General features: G+C 33.9%; 1 protein-coding gene across 7 annotated transcripts in view; it reads left to right on the top strand.

Moving 5' to 3' along the window:
• Positions 1-17,901, top strand: part of ELP4 (elongator acetyltransferase complex subunit 4) — a 153,207-nt gene that overhangs the window by 45,132 nt on the left and 90,174 nt on the right. For 6 of the 7 annotated variants that reach the window (XR_012675758.1, XM_075163265.1, XM_075163266.1 and 3 more), the window contains exons 6-7: positions 1,536-1,620; positions 6,974-7,162. Coding sequence is in view for 6 of the 7 variants with exons in the window: in XM_075163265.1 (XP_075019366.1) it covers positions 1,536-1,620; positions 6,974-7,162 (274 nt within the window). In the remaining variant the exon portion in view is untranslated. The remainder of the gene's footprint in view (positions 1-1,535; positions 1,621-6,973; positions 7,163-17,901) is intronic. The other variant, XM_075163267.1, reaches the window with a different exon arrangement.

The following is a 17,901-nucleotide window of genomic DNA, read 5'->3' as shown; positions in this document are numbered from 1 at the left end:
ATTATTATGACTATATGACTTTTTTTGATTGTAGATGTCAATAACTTAAATGTATTGGAGGAGTTGGGTTTGGGTTGATACTGTTTTGTTGAAGGAAATGTAGAATTCTGAGTTAAAGCAATGGTGTAAAAGACATGTTTGCAACTCTTAAGTGCTTCTCAGAAAAGTTGTCTTCTCTCCTGTGCAAAAGTATGAAAGCAGGTTTGTTTGGGTTTATTTAGGTATTCATTAGTAAAATACATTTGGATAACATTTTTGGCTCTTACTAAAGTAACGGGAATAGTTTCATTAATGTTTGGACCAGGTGATCTTCCAACCTGGGCTGTTATCAGACCAGACATATAAAATGATTGGAGCAAGTAAGAATATTTTTAGAGGCAAAATTTTCAAAATAACCTGTCATATTTCCCAAGAAGTACACAAGAAGGTTTGAATCCACAACCCTCGATGGTAATTAGTGAGACTAGAAGGAAATGCTGAAGCTAGAAAAGATAGAAGGGTTTAAACTCTCAGCTGCAGTGAGGAACCTACATGAAGTCCAGATACACAAGCCAGTATGGTCTGTAGGATTTAAGAAAACAGTATGTCTCTTTTAAAAGTGAACAACTGGCTTGCTTTTTTAAAGTAAAGATTAGGACTTTCTATCCTTTGTATGTGTTAACCGGTGGACTGGAGAGCATGGCTGGGATGGATATCTGAAGAAGTGCTTTGGACGTGCAGGAACTGGACCTTCTAAGACTTTGATGAGACAATTTGCTGAACTTTCATTTGGTTTTAAGTCTGCTTAAATCCATTTATAGCCACTGGTTTGCTTTTTTTTTTTAATTTTATGTTATGTTTTCTAAATAATACCTAAAATAAATTCTACCTCACAATTCTGCTGTCATGCAAATAAAGCAGTAATAACACCTGTAGTGTATGGATACAAAATGAAACTGTAGCGTAGCAGACTGTATCTTATGCTGTGGTACGTATCCAAAAAAAAAACTAAAAAAAAGAGAAACAAACAAATTAACTGCATTAACTTTTTAATGGTGAAAATGTTGTCTCTTTCATTTTTTTGTTGATTTTGATTGTTGTAGCAGTTGTATGTATGAAAGTTTTCAGTAACAGAAAGTCAACTCTGTTCATCAGGGCATTGATAAGGTATACTCAGAATAGCAATTGGGTACATCTTTGTCAGTTATAGAAGATTAGTACTTTGCTGTAATGGTTTCAATTTTAAGTTGGTACATTAAATCATTAATCTTCTAGATGTAAGTGAGCCTGACATAATTAAGTTATCTTAATCCCTAGAGATTTTAGCTTTTACTAAATGTCTGAGCACTGAACTAGTTAACATGAAGCAATCACAACTGCTTATAATGTCAACTTTATTCAAAGAGGTTTGGGGTTTGTCTTCTGTGACACTTTTTTCTATATGACACTTTCGGACTGAAAGCTGCATCTGCCTTATATTTATTTTTAATACAGCTGTTAGAGACATATAGGAGAGTATTAAAATGTGTTACTAAACTATTTCTTCTTACCAACAGTAATGTGAACAGTGCTTACGCAAGGCTGCTTCAGTCCATCCAGAGGATCATTTATCAGGAGGGGTTTGATGGCTCCGATCCCCAGGTACTGAAGACCCTCTCGCTCTTCTATAATCCTGCAACTAATGTTTTCTGAATTTTCAAGGGTGGCACAAGAAGGTCTTGGACAAAGTAACAAGGAACAAGCTGTTTCTAAGCATTGCTGAAGTAAACAAGCAAAGTAAATAGAGAGTGTGGTTCATATTTTAATGTTCATTTGGAGTTTTTACCTGTTACAGATACGCAGACCATGCGAGAAAGAACTGTAAGCCAACATCAGTAAAATGCACATTCTGTGCAATTAGCTAATAAATGGATTCCAAATATAATGTAATTAAGCAAAATGCATTTTCCCCTACAGTATTTTTTTTCAAACTATTGCTCTAGCAGTCTCAAGATTCTTGAGATTCAATCTTAAACTTTCACATTTTTTCAATGTTGTTTTAACTGGAGTGGAGTGAATTTTTTAATTAATTAAATGGTGTGCGTCTGTATGTAGTGAGCATTGAAACACAAGTAAAGAAATAAGAATGCTATTTAAACTTACAAATCAAAACAGCTTACCAGACTTCTAAAGATCTCTGTACTATTCATAAATCATACTGTGGGTAATCAAAAACATTTTGAGTGTAACAACATAGGCTGAAAGCCTTTTTCTAATTTGAGCAGTGCCCTATCTATTATTCTTTGTCATATTCAGTAATATGTGAGTCCTTTGGAGTTAATGGAATAAAATAATACATTATATATATTGATGCTTAATTGATAGGTAATTATCTTTATTTTTGTACAATAGAAATGTTACTACAGTAGAAGTTAATTAATATAGATGCTGGAGAGCCTCAAATAATGTAATACAAGACTGTGTACTATTACCAGTTGAATATCTTAGAAATCATTTTTGCAGGGAAGATCATGTTGGAGTGGATGTTTTCATGTCTAACAGTATGTTTTAGAAACGTAACCTGCACCGAACGCTTGTGTGTAAATTTAGGTTATTTGTGCTCGGTGTTTAGTCTCTGCTGAGATTTATGGGAGAGCTTGCCTTCCCTTTGGTGGCAGTGCCAGTCTGGAGAAGTAAATTGGTCGCTGACAGGCACCTCTCCCCACTCGCTGTGGTAGCCATGGCAACAGGCATGTCATCCTACCGTACGGCACCGCGCGCAGAGATGCTCCTCCCGCATGGTGACAGGTCCTGTGGAAGCCCGAGAGCTTGCTGGCTGCAAAGAGCAGCACTGAGTGAAACAAACACCCTGCCAACCTTCAGCCGGCAAACAACCTCCTACTGAAGAGATTAGGCTGGTGTTTCTTATTTTAGTTTGTATATTCCTGAATTTTTTTTTCACATGTAAAAGAAAATGAAGGCTGGTCAGAGCCAATATTTTTGGTTTTTTTGCTTGCAAGCAGGGAAAAGTTAAACATCATGGATAGTTATTTTCTGTACTTGTTGTTCGCTGTTTCAGAATGTCTTACTAGTGTCAATAAAGCAAAACCAGAATTTCAACTCAGATGAATTTAGAAGTCTATGTTTGTTAAATGATGTATATAAGTTTCTGAGGTGAAGCTTTAAAAGTTAGAAAAAGTCTTTTTTCAGGCCAGTTTATCTATCTAGAAAGCCATTAGCACTTGGATAGTTGTTTCTGTTTCAAGGGAGATAATGCATATGATTTCCTGGAGCAGTTTCTGTTACTTTCTTTTAAGATTCCTTTTTTCCCCATCATCCTTTTTTTGTACACTCAAATTTTGTACATTTCGAAGCAGTATTTAATACACACTTCTTAAAAATATGTCCAGAGTTGAGTGTAGTTACGGCCCAGAACACGCCTTGGATCTTTTTATCTTCCAAATCTATGAGAAATTCACCTCTCTGCTACTCCATATTCCCTTTATTATTGAGCCTTCAGAAGTACTTTTTAAGTAGCCAGATAGGAAGATTTTAGACTAAGGACCAGCCTGTATTCTTCTGGACCTGCATCCTTTCTTGTATATAATAATAATACAAGCTTCTGAGAAGTTTGTGCATGTATGGTCATCTCCTCTTTGGGAGGGTCCTATTGGCAGTGGATTTCATGAAGTTCAGAGAAAACTGCAAGGGCCAAAATGTAGCAGGGAGGTACTGAACTTTCAAGAGATTCACTTACTGACTTTAAATAGATCCATTAATCACTGTCTGTGAAGGACAGAAGCTGATGCCATTAATGCTTCATTTTTTGTACTGTGAAGTATAATCCTTCCAAAATCTCTAGACTATGGAGGTATAGAAATGTATTGCTTGTTGGACCTGGATTCAAAGGAAAGGTTTAACCTGACTGGTAAAACTTGCAGATATTTTTGCCTAATTTCACATCAATATGCCAATGTTACTTAGACTTATTACTCCTTTTTCCCAGTATTTGAAGAGGGGTCTGGAGAACAGTGAGCAGAATGTGACTCACCCCAGCTGACAGAGGTTTAACACAATTAGGAAAATTAGTGAAAACTACTGTTAAAGGTTTAGTAGACATCTGATAAAATGGTCAGGCATTTCTAGGACCTAGTATGATTAGTTAACATAGGACCATCTGCTGTTGACCATCATAGGTTAGTATTTCTTGACTGTCCTGCATGACTTCATGGGCCTTAGGACAATAATTCCTGTTTGAGGTATTAGGCTACAGAAAAGTTTGGTTGAAGTTATCCAAAGCAATTACCTGTTTGTTCACACTGACTGAAACATCTTTGCCAAGATCTGTTTGGAAATTCAGGATCTGAATGATCTATAACCTAGAAATACGAGCATCAGTATTACATCCTTTCTAAAACCTCCTAGTAACTCTTCGCTGCTGATCAGTAAGTATGAATCCTTTATAAAATGAGCATGGTTTTAAGTCATACAGAATAGCACTTGTTTGTTTAAGAATATTTTGGGTTTTTCATGTTTGACAACAGAACTTTCATAGGCAACTATATTTCCTTAACATTTCTTCGTATACTTTGGAGCTCAAATTGGGTGACTTTCAGGGTAATAAATTTGGGGGGAATTGGTTTTTTGTTTGCTTGGAGTTGGGTTTTTTAATTCTTCATAATCAGAATTCTTGCTGCGAAAGCAAACATTGTTACAAAAATTACAGGAAAAAGGTAAAAAAAAAATCCAAACTTCCAAACTGAGAGTATAAAAGATCTAGTGGTATATTTAAAAAAATGTTATCCTACTCTCTACTGCAGGCTTGTTGTTACGGAGTATTAGACTTATGCATTTCTTATATTTCAGTTATGGAATAAGCCGTTTGTTAGGGCCTTGTGGGCCTGACAGAATTATACTGGTAGAAATTCTGTTACTGGCCAAAATAAATCCCTCTGATATTATCTGGTGTTTGAATAGCTTTATCTTTTACAACTTCTATGATTTAATATTGTGAAACAAGCACCTATCATCCTTTATCCAGTAAGAGAACTGATATTCTGATACAGTTTTTTCTCTGTTTGTATGTTGGTCTTATGGATGTTCTTCATAAGAAAAAATATTTTTCTCCTTAAAAAAGTTTCTTTAAGTTTTATTTATGTTTGCTCTGAAATTTTGAAATACCAGAACACTTTCTCTGCATGGTCAATATCCATTATATCTGGATAAAATCGTTTTCTTAAATGTCTGATTTTGTACTATTGCGTAAACACACATCAAGAAATGCATGAATCTGCTCTGGTTAGAAGTCACTAAAGAATATTAGACTAGCTTCTATTTTTCTTATTCTTTTTAAAACTCTGAACATCCGAGCCAAACAAATATCATACAGAGAAGTCAGATTGTGTTGTATTATCCTGTACTATTATCCTGGTCTTCATATGGTAGTGTAAAAAGTTAACTTTACATAAGTAAAGCCTAAAAGCCTGCAAAGCCTGAGACTGAAGAATCCACCAGAGTTAAAACATACGTCGCTTTCACAAAGATTGTAAGCGAATTGGCAGATCAGCTCACTGTGTAAGCCATGAGAGTTGGATAAATGCAGAGCCATGTGGTACTAACTGTGTTTCACAACTTGGGCTCTGTCTACCCAATATGGAGAAGGAAGTATTTACAATAGCCTCTTGTCTTGTCAAAACCTTTCCTCTGGATTTTCAGAGCAGCTGTGCAATGTTTTGTGCTTGATAGTGACTGTTCATTCCAGCTGGTGGAAATGAATATCTACAGTTTATCAAAGCACTTTGCTGTAATGAAAAGTACCTGGAAGCTTTTATTTATCTAAACTAATATTTTATATATATATAATAATAAAAAAAAAAAGCTGGCCTTTAAGTATGAATCCTGAACTCTAGAAATGTATGTTTATCACCTTGTACAGGAAGTCTTTCAACAAGAGTGCTTATTGTCTCTCTCAGCTGTTGACAGCAAATGTACCTAAAATCCTTCTCAAAGATCACCAGGAAAGGTCACATCAAATAAGCAGAAATGAGATTTGTCATCGTGAGACATGACATTTTACTTTGCATAAACAAATTACAACTCTGGCTTCATAATGTGCCCCTTCAGAAAAGGGACTTTATCTTAGCCACTGCCTCTGTTGGATGCTCTTCTGCCAGCAGGGCAGAAGGTACTGCAGGGCAGCGAACAGTCTTTAGGTAGGTAACACACAAGGCTGTTTAGGATTTCACATGTCAAAACAGGTTAGATTCTAGTACCCAGTAGCTAACTAAAGCAGATCCAGAAACACTCATGTCAAGGACATTCAGAAAGGTGTAGTCCTTAAGAGACTGCTGCTGTCTCCATCAGACTCTGTTTCTCCATAGCTGTGGGTAAACTTTCCTTCATTAGTTGGAAGGAGTTCACAGGAATGTAGATGATACTTACAGAGACTTCTAAAATAGTGAAAGGGCCATGCGTTGGTGAGCTAGGCCACAGCCTTGTTCATTTAGAAGTAGCAGAAAAAGTGAAACTAAAGCAACAGTCAGAATAGTCAAGTTATGAAAGTAAGACAGTGGAAAGTTGAAAATAGAGGGAAAAGTTGTGTTTGATTACTCTCAGGCCCTTCCAGCAGACCAGTTTAGAGCTCGGAGAAAAGATTCTTTTGCATGTTTTTTAAGGCAGTGATGGAGGAGAGAAAGGACATGAAAAGTCATACTATTATTGGATTTTGTGTCAGAATATATTTAGCTGGTTAAAAAATGCAAGTTAGTAGTTTTCGGTATTTCCGTGCTCTCTCTTACACTTGTACTTGCTTATCTGACATAGCATGATATCCAGTCAATTAAAAAATGCCATTCCATTTGTAATTTTTATAAGATCATCTGTGATTAAGCTATGATTACACAAACTATGTAATTATTATGGATATGAATTCTATAAATTGTATTTTTGAAATACGTTACATGACATTTTCTTCTTAATGTCTAAAAAATAACAAGTGGCTTTTTTTTTTCAACAGAAAAAACAAAAGAATATTTTGCGGATAGGAATTCAGAGTCTGGGTTCCATGTTGTGGGGTGATGACATTTGTAGCAGTGATACTCCTGAAGATATTCATAGCCTTACAAAATTTCTGTATGTTCTCCGTGGCCTCCTCAGAAAATCTTTGTCAGCCTGCATCATCACGGTGCCCTCTCACCTTATCCAGGTAGGAATGCTGTCTTTGCTATATTTCATAGCTGATACACAGGTTAGCAAAAATTTAAAGTTTATGGTAAGAAAATAAATGCAATTTTGGACATTTTGAAAATGCTTTTTGTTCAAAGGACGAAGTTAAAACATAACTTCACTATAGTGTTTCCACACTTTTGTGGGACAGTCGTGCTGCAAAATCTACAAAGACCTAAGAATAAAACCATCTTAGATACAGTTATGCCTTATGTGGGTCTTTGTCTTTTTTGAAAAACAATGAAAATTTCAGAAACTATGAAAAAGCAAAGAGAATCCTGCTAGTAATCTCTTTTTTAATTTTTTTTTACAATATCCCTATGCACTTTTCCACTGCCTTCAGAACACTATCTAGAGTTTCAATACAAGACATTTCAGTCCACTGTCTTCATCTGTCATGGTCCTTATGATGTGTGATATTGTTTTTAAAGCCAGGAATTGAAAGATACAGGTTTACTGTTTAATTCTAATATCCCCTTGTATTGGGGATAGTCTTTTTTTCTGCAAGTGGTAATATAACTTACAAAAGCAAGATTATTATTCACAATGAACAGAGAACCTATAATTTTAGATATTAATTTGATTTTATTATAGTAAAAAAGTACTGGATAAAACCTCATATTATGCAAAATGTTTTCATAGTAGATGAGTTTATCATTAGATTAAATCCTATCTTAGGTAAGTACATGACTCTCACTTATGTACTGCATTTTGTAAAGGTGTTTGAATACCTGCAAATCTTATTTATCTAGATACCTGATGCACTTACTGCTTTGAAAATAAACAATGAAACTTGATTTTCTAGTTTTATCATTGCAATCAAAAGTGTATGAATACTCCTCTTGCAGTGCAAACCTCCATCTCCTTACTTAGCTATTTTTAAATATTAGATGGCAGTTTGCCTTTAAAAAGATTGACAGTAAAATTTAATGCAATGAATAGAATTTGTGACTGTAAAACTAGCATCCTTCTTTTTACACATTGGAATTACCTGTCCATAATTGGGATATACAATCAGTTTCATTGTACTTTTTTTTATATATTATGTCAACAAAAAGTATGATCATATTCAGAGAAGTCCAGAGGCATCTCTGAGAAACAAACTGAAGGATGAAGTTTTTAGTTTGTTGCAAACTTGCCTGGGAAGTTGATTTTGGTTTTGTGTTTATAAATTCCATATAAATCCGTTCCTATGGAGTTAGGATTGAAATTATATCTCATTTTTTAAATAACTGATTTTTTAACTTTAACAGAATTGTTTTACAGTAAGTGCTAGAATATTCTGAATAATAAAAAAAGAAACATTATTTCCAGAATCTTTGCTTAGCAGCCTTAAACAAATGAGAGCATTAAATTTTTTTTTAAATTGTTAAACTTCATGTGTCCTTCTTTAAGCACTAAACTATGGAGAAAACTGTCATTAGGAGGAGCAAAGCTGCTGAGGGTTCCTTATACCCCACATTACTCAGTTCCCAGAGCCCTGCTGTGTAGTTGTTCCACTCTCCAAGAAGCCTGTTAAAGAGCCCCTGAGAGCATGTGTACAGCCCTCCATGTTAATAGTTAATTGGTGAGGATGGCAAGATGAGAGGACAGCCGAACATGTGGTCTCTCAGCCTCAAGCCGTAGACAGACCTTTAGTTATAATAACAGCAGCTGCTCACATTCTCACAACCCAGCTACTCACCATTCTGTTGCTGAGGTTTCTTGCTGGATTAAAAAAGTAAAGAAAATATCTTTTCTTTCCAAGAGAATAAGGGAGAGGGATTTTTTTTTCCCAAGTGCATTTCTGGATATGTATTTAATTTGATCAGAGTAAGTTCTATCATATGCTTTCTCTGTTGAATCTTAAAGTCAGTACACTGAAGGCATAGAAAATGCACACTATTTTTTCTGAAGATGTAGTAAATCCCACATTTATTCCCTGAACTACTGTTTCTGTATTTTCTGTGTTATCTTTTGCCTCCCAACTGTATTAATTAGGTGGTCTACAAGTAAATTCTTTACATGGATAATTTCCATGAAGGTAAATATAAGTTCAAAATCACATTTTAATCAAGATTTTGTCTGCATAACATATACAGAAAAATAGTTTCATTTTTACCTGCTTTGTCTTGAAAAAATAGATTTTTAGTAGTGACTCATACAGTATCTTGTCTCTGTCAGCCCCCAGTACTAGTACTCCAGTGGAGAAGAAATAAAATTCACAATTGGTAGTACTGATTTTCAACAGGGACAATGTCTTTCCAACCCAGACTAGTTTTATTTTTTATATGTAGTATATGAATAATGCACATATATATATATATATTTGGGATTGGTTTCTTTTATATATTTTGCCAAATACTTTGCATGTTGTACTGTGACAGGGAGTTCCACAAATTAAATCTACCTCGTTTCTTTCTTTTTCAGAAAGTTTAATTTTGCCTTTACTTTTCATAAATTATATCTTTGTTCTTGGCTGATGAGACAATAAGATGAGGCTCCTTATTTTATCTCTTCTGTATTCTGATTGTTTTGTATTTTTTCTCATGCTGCCTCCTTAATCTGTTTTTAAACAGTCACTTTTCTTTTAATCATATTTTATTTTGTTACAGTAATGTAGTACAATAACGCTATTCTTGTTTGTTCACTTTTCCTACATTCTAATGTCTGCTTTGTCTTTTTGATGACTACTGAACATTAAACAGTGATTTTGTTCTTGATGCTTTTCCCTCTGTGGTACACATCCACCAATATGGCTTTTTCATTATTCCAGTTATTCATTGTTTTGGATTTAATAACTTTGAATTGCATTTATCCAAAGATGATGCTCATTCATCTAGTTTGATGGGACACTGAATGTCTTCACAGTCTTCTCTAAGGCTGTATTTTGTTAAAAGACACAAATTTACGAAAAATCTGGTTGTGTATGGTTTTTTCAGAATAATTTAAAGAAATTGTGGTCCACTAAAGAACACAGATTCTTTGTGTTTTATTGATGAAACTTCTAATGTAAACAGTGCATGAAGAAAAAAGAAAATTCTCTTTTCTCAACCACAGAAATAGGAATATATTATTCTGGAAGAGGATTTCAAGAAAATGACACTAAAAACTTATCCAATTATGAATTTTATTCAGATGATGTGTGACAAGTTTTACTTGATTGATATTTTCTACCGATTGAACATACTCTTATCTTACACTGTCTGTCAGGTAATAAATATTGAGATACTTACGAGTATGATTAAAATAGTTGATGGAAGGTTATTTTTCAAGTCTTTCTACTGCTTCTTGAAAATGCATTGTGCCTATGAAATCAGATGGTGCATTTGAAAAGGGAAAATTACTTCCATTTTTAAAATCTAGCATTGATCAAGGAGGGCAGACTGAAGAGGGATTTAATTTGTTGTTACACTTACCAAATTCAAGGAATATTATAAAAACAAGTAAGGACTCTTTCTCTATGTTGGTAGTCTGTGTGTTTTAGTACCTAATTTAATAAAAAAAAAAACTTTTTGTGCTACAGAGTGTGATTTAAAGGACTTGTAGTGTCACTGTTTTATACTTGCAGAAGCCCTAAATTAGAATTTAAAATATTTTCCTATTGTATTTTTTTCTTTTTCTTTAATTACTAGAAATCATTGGTAAATCCAAAAACGTATTTACCCCAAAATACTAAATAATGTTCGTAATTCTGTTCCCGTTCTTCCCAATTTTGTATCACTTAAGTAATATTTTTTTGAGTAGATTATTATTTTCTCTGGGAGAAAGCATAACACTTTTATTAAAGCCATCTTTTATTTTGAACTTGAAGCTGTATTACTGGTAAGGACTAACAACCATATTAGTCAACATGTACCAAGGGAAATTAATTGACTAATGAAAAGCCAGTATGAATAAGTCTTGTTACAGAACCTGTCGTCAGAGTCTGAAGTTCTGTTCAGCAAGGTATTTTCATTATTTCATCCAGTATGTTAAAAAATTAATTTCTTAAAATATTCATGTTTTGATGCTTTGAATTCACTGAAGTGCATAAGTTACTGTATGTTTCAGTGTAGAAAAATTCAGAAACAAACCTTTTCACATCCTTAGCCTTTTGTGTTCACACTGAGTAATTTAGCAGCTAAACACGAAGTCAAGTTATAGAGTACTTTAGAATCTATTGCTAATATAGGATTATAAGATGTGAACTATAGCTTGTGAATTTCTCACAGTTTGAAATCTTTATTGCTATGACAAGAGCTAAGAGTGATTGCCTGCCTCAGAACTCTAACTTCTGAGAGTTCACAAGTGTAAAATGCTGAATAACCTTCAAGTGTATTTGGTGAGGTAGCCGCTGCACACAAATTTGTATTGAGATCAAATGTCATGTAGTGTCTATATCACAGTTAAGCAAGCTTTTGAAATTCTCTGCAAAATAGAAGCTATGAAGATGAAATGGTCTTTATATTTTTCTATATTGGGGTTTTTTTTACTTGCTTTTTAATGTTGCATATTGCTTTTTGTTGTATGTGAGAAATACAGTTTAACAACTATACAGAGAAATATTGAGAGTCATGAGTTTATGACAGGTGTTCTTGGGTTATCCACGTAGTTTTCAGATATGAGTATTCTGGTTTGGATATTCTAGACATTCATAAAAGCATCTTTAAAATTATGATCGAATAGGAAGCTCAGAGAAGTATACAACTCAAAATTTAAATTGTGGGACAGTAAGTAATTTTGTTTTCGATTTCCATTATTGTTAATAGGATGTGCTAATCAAGTTGCAGAAGAAATAGAAATATTTTGTTGTTTCGTAAAATAAGTTTAGGTTGCCAACAGGCTGTATTCTAGCTCTACCACTTCTGATTTGGAAACAAATTTCAAATTTCAAAAACAAATACAATATACATCTGAAGCATGTTTTTGTACCCACGTGTTAATTGTCTTTTAACTGATTTAACTATATTATGATGAACAGTCACACTGTATGTTAAAATTACATGCCTAAAACAGCCTTCTCATTTTAATAAATTTTACTTTTTAGCACAGTGTATACACATCCTTATCACCACCTCATCAACTCACTGTCTTTTAATTAAAAAAATCACTTTTCCAAAATGAATATGTTAAACGTTAAAAGTTAATGAGTTTATGCAACATTGCAATTTTATTTTACATTTTATGTATATAATCTGAAAATTCGCCTATGAAAACTTTAAAAAATTAGGTAAGATTTAGAACTAAATCTTTCAACTGCAATATTAGACCTAAACAGTTAAATATCCCATCACAGTATGGAGATAGTCATCTGTTCAAGCATATGGAATCTTTTGGCTACTGGACTAAGTAGTTAATATAATGCCCAGTGTCCAGACATGGACACAACTGTTATGGAAGCAGAAGGGAAGAGGCTCATGTATTGAGCCCATTTGGACACTGATAAGTAAAGATTAGAAGAGTGACTTTAAATAATGCAGGACAAAGTAGTTACCTGCTTTAAGCAAGTAATTCTGTTAGAAAATGGAAGGTAGTATTGTTTTTCTGAAGCAATACTATTTTTTTCACATAAGTAGAAGTACAAGTTCTTGAAAAAAAATGCCCTGTGAATCTAGCATTAAATATGGGTTTTATCTGTTGTCTGTTGTATTTCAGAACAAAGAACAATAATTTTGTGTAAAACTATTTTATATTTAAATTATTGCCTATGTGTTTCCCATCTGAAATGATTTTCAAATAACTGAATATTGAATTTCTGTGCAGTGTTTGCTTAGAAACATTTTTATACGAACTTTTGGTGTTGTTTAAAAAACCTTGAAATTTCAGAATCTAATTTTACATTTTTTTGTTTAGACCTGCTCTATTAATTACAATATAATCATAATAAAAAGGAATACTGCATCTTTAATGATGTTTTTGTGCCTGTGTAGTTAAGCTTTAATGCTAGGGGGAAAAAAAAGATTAAATTAGCCTTGTAACCTCTTTCTCTTCCAGACTGATGATGGAAAATAAAAGCTCTTAGCCACAGAATGTAACACTTAGAATTAATATTTAATTAGACCAGCAAATTGTACACCGTGGCTGAAAGCTTCCAAAGAGTTGTTAGTGCCACAATTGACCTACAAGTTTAATAATAACTCACTTCTAGGAGCAAGTGCCAGTTCAGCATAGTGGAGCCACTGTAAGAAAGTCCTGTGAGATTAAAATCAGCAAACCAAATGGCAGGCGAGGATTCCTGGGATGGAGCCTTCTGGAAAGCTGGGAGCTGGAGTAGCTTTTCAGCCAGGATTCAGATGAGAACAGTGGGCAAAAAAAGCTGATCCCTCCTGTTCTGGGAGCTTCTGGTTGTAGGCCAAAATCCTAGAACAGATTTTTTCTAAATGTTCTTACTGCAGCTATTAATTTATATCACAAATCAAGTAATGAATGACTTATCTTCATCTTTTAATTAAGTTTTAATACAAACATTATCACTGGATTCTCTGGTCATGAATTTTACTCAGGGAAGAATGGCACTTTTTTGTTATGACGTGTAATTTAGTATGTTTGTGTTGCAGGATGTTTCATTTTATAGTATATTACTGCTACATAAAAGGGTTCTTGTTATAGTACGATATGATGAGCAATTTATCGTAATATTATGAAATACGTAAATTAAATATGAAATGTGTATACATTGTAAAATAGAATATTTTGAAGGTTAAATAGCTTAATCTTGCCCTTCATTTTATGAACAATTAAAATATAAAGCCAGTAACTCTACCATTAGATATCCATATGAGCCTTAATTCTATGGCAAATTATTCTAGTGAAATAGGGCACCATAAGTTCAAAAATGTGCAAACACACAGCAACAGACTGAGGAAGGAACATTATGCATTATTTATTGGCTAGATCCTAAATAATTAAAGAAATGCCTACTCATTAGTTAAAAATTAAAGCAGGTGAGAACCTTGCCAGCAGAGGGAGCAGTCATGTCTTTCCTTAGGTTCCCATCGTTTCCAGCCTACCCATCATTTCCACCCTACCTCTTCTTATTGCCCAGCCAGTTTCCCATCTGGACCTAGCTTTGCCAGCCTGCTCCTGATGACAGCCTATAATTTTATACTGAATAAGGGATTAGTTTTTTAAATGATTTTATATTTCAGAATCTTGCCACTTGATTACCAACGTCAGTTAGATGTTCCTTTTGATATTTGTGTACTATTAATTGAAATAATAGTGGAGGATCTTTTTGGTCACCTGTGAATAAAATGCGATTCGCTGTTTAAAGAATTAAAGTTGCAGCAATAGTTAACCTTTCTGAATTGGTAAGCAAACTGCAATGACATTTTTTTCAGGCAAAATGGCAAAAAAAGGAACTCCTGAACCTTTTTCTTACAATGAATAATTCCCGATGGAGTCACAGGATTTTAGCTAAGCCAGTTAGTCTCAAATACATTAATTTCAGCAGTTTTGTTATGGCTCTTTTGTAATATGACTCTCATTCTTTCAGTCTACTTTTGCATCTGTATTTTATACTACACTTGACCAACTTGTAGCATTGAATATTTTGTGTTTAATATTGTAAACAAATCTGTTCAAATGGTCATTTCGGTTTTGTGATAATTAAAGACAAATAATAACATACAGTTTTTCCATATATATGCTTTTACAATAATGAGACAATGTCATTAATAAGGACCGGATAGTGTTCAGGGGAGATGCTCATCTCAGCCCAGATCTTGTACCAATTTCTTCCCAGCTCCTCACCCTTCACTGGAGAAGGGCTCGATCAGGCTCATTTCATCTACCCACTGCAGCAGGACTCATGCAAGAGCCCTGCACCCCGGAACCATTCTTACTCACATGCAGCCTGTGCTTTCAGCTGCTGAATGCTAAGGAAATAGTCAGAAGAGAAAAGCACTGAACAGGGATTCAGCTCAAAAAGTGTCACCCTTTAATACCCTGTACATCTGTCACCTCTTTCAGCCAGATAATAACAGGATTTATAGCACCCAGCTTTCTGGGCTTTGAATCCCACATCATCTTCATGATACCACCAAATATTTTCGTGGTACCCCAAAGCCATTGATGAAGCCTCCTAAACGAAGCCTCAAATAGAAGGGGGGTAGACAGGACTTCAACAAAAGGTTGAGTTCAGTTCCCAGCTCACTGTTGACTGGCTTGTGACTTTGGACAACTCATATGACATCTTTGTGCTTGTTACATGACTTATAAATGAGGAATGCAGCACTTGCCTGTCTTTTGTAAAGCACTTGGAGATCAACAGATGGAAAGTTTGATTTAAACTACATAGTGTTTGTTCTCACTTTCGTTTTTGCAGGCCTGAGCAGCAATTGTTATTGACTTGCTTGTTTTATCTATATTGAGTCATCACTCATTTCACTGTTGGCCTTTAGTCTTCCCTCCAATGGCAAAACAGACATACTTTTTATTTTGTGGGGTGCCAAGGTTTGCTGGCATTAGATTCTTTTATAGCTCAAGTAATAGACAAGTCCAGGCCATCCATCTTCAGTAAAGATCCAAAGATTTTTTTTTTTAGTGTGTGATATTTAGTTTTTATTTCCTGGCTGATTATTTTTCCTGAAAATTTATCCAGAATTTTTTAATTGGACACTGTGTCATCCACCTTCACCTGATATATTTGATAATAACATTGCAGAGTTCCCGTAGTAGTGACAGTGTTTAGGTGTAAGATAAGGAAGACATGACTCAAATGTTTTGAGTTTTTAAGAAACAAAAATACTAGTTCTAACTAGTTTCACAGTTGAAAGAGTCTTGAGTTTATATGGACTATCAGGACAAACATTATTAAAAACAACTTTAAGAGAACAACCAAAAACTAGAATTAATACATCGTGTGACATATTGGCCAACAGATGCTTTGTTACACCCTTCCCATTTTTACGAATACGTTGCATCTAATTACCTGCTCATGTCTTCACTACATGTCCTTTCTTTGTTGCTGTAACTTGTATAAAATTATTCAAAGATATTATTCATTGCTTGAAATTAGGTAATGTAATACAGGGTACATATAAACAAATCAACCAAAATCAATGCTTCTGTGATTTCAGCCATATGAACGGATATTTATACTTAAGTTCTATTATAGTCAGTAAGGCTCTTCAAAGGTAAAAGAAGGTGCCTAACCAGTCAGAATCCCTAAATGTGGATTTCTCATCACTGAAGGCATTGTAGTTTGTAGAAAATCCTTGAAGTATATTTCTAGGATATCTGTCTTCCAGCAAAGATATCACACTTGTATTCAGTTTTCTTGTGATATTGATACAGATTTCTATATACCAAAATTTGTTAATGTACTGTTGCTCGTCTTATATTCCAGTGGTCTGAGTGTACATTCATTTTATAGCCAAAATTCAAAGTTCAGTTAGTAGGTTTGGTGTGTGCAAGCACGGAGAACAGTGCTAATCAAACTTGGAGTCAGAAGAAGTATAGAATTTTATTCTTTACGGTCTTTGTTAATTACTGATATAACACTTTTTGGCAGAGCGGTTATTAATCTTTTATTTTCGGGATTTGTGGATAATGAAAAAGCGCACCAACTGTATCTCTCTATAAAAATAGTACAACGGCCTAATACCTAACTTCTTTTACCAAAATAAAATATATGGGTAATTCTGTGATTTTCTGAGCAGTAATTATTAACAAATGGTGATAAATATTTAAGCCATATTTCTGAATAATTTATCTTTTCAATTTAAAATACTTTGGAGATTGAGTAGTAATGACAAGTGGTAAATATTTGTATATTGTGAAGTCATTACCGCATCATTGTGTGATAATCTCTCAGAAAATATTAATAATTACTTCATCTATTGAATATCCAGCCAGTGTTTCATTATAGTCCAATGTGGCTGCCTACATTATAGTACTAAGCTTACTTCAGCTTTATGACAGAATGTAACAGAAACAAAAAAAGGCACAACCAATTTTTGAGCTTTTTTTGAAAATTCACACACCAAAATTTGCTTAAAGTTCATATTACTTTGCATTAACTTGCTTGCTTGCTGTTTATTATTGAGACCTTCTTTCAAATGAAGTGTCAGGATTACTAGACTCACCTGTTGGTAACAACACAAATTGTTGCCTACAATTACAGTTTTACCTAGACTTGGGGGGAGTATCTGAATTCATCTTTATATTCTGTGCTGTCATACGGAATGTATGCAACTCAGTTTAAACTGGGTTTTGTCCCAGTGGTAGCAGTTGTTTGTAAGGAGTTTTTTAGGTAATGAAACCCATGTTAGGATTCAATGTATTAACTCTTAATTAAACGTTTTAAAATAAAATCAGTGATGGGATTAGATTACCAGAATGTAAAGGTACAGAAGTCAAATATAGCCCTCTACCAAAATATAGGCCTAATGTGTCTTTGAAAAGAGACATAGCTTTAAATACCTTATTTTCAATTCAATATATAAATCAGTATTAAAATTATGTTAATGTATTGATCAGAATACAAAAGTGAATATATGAAGCCCATGTGATTCAAGAGCTTAATGTATTTATACAGGTGCTCGTTGAATCTCATTGTAGATCTTATACATGAGTCTCTTATTTTCCTTTTAAATGTTGAGATTGTTTATATGTACTATGTAGAAAAGTTGAAGCCATTCTAAGAAAATTTTCCATTCTTTTGACTTTTCTTTACTGAATGCAGCGCGAGGACTGAGAATTTAAATATTTTTATTACGTAAATTTTGTGAAGTTTTTAATTTCTTTAGAAACTGA

Source organism: Calonectris borealis, chromosome 14 (genome assembly GCF_964195595.1).
Source record: "Calonectris borealis chromosome 14, bCalBor7.hap1.2, whole genome shotgun sequence".
Taxonomy (NCBI): domain Eukaryota; kingdom Metazoa; phylum Chordata; class Aves; order Procellariiformes; family Procellariidae; genus Calonectris; species Calonectris borealis.
Note: the sequence above shows the minus strand (reverse complement) of the source record. Positions and strands in the feature narration are given on the sequence as shown.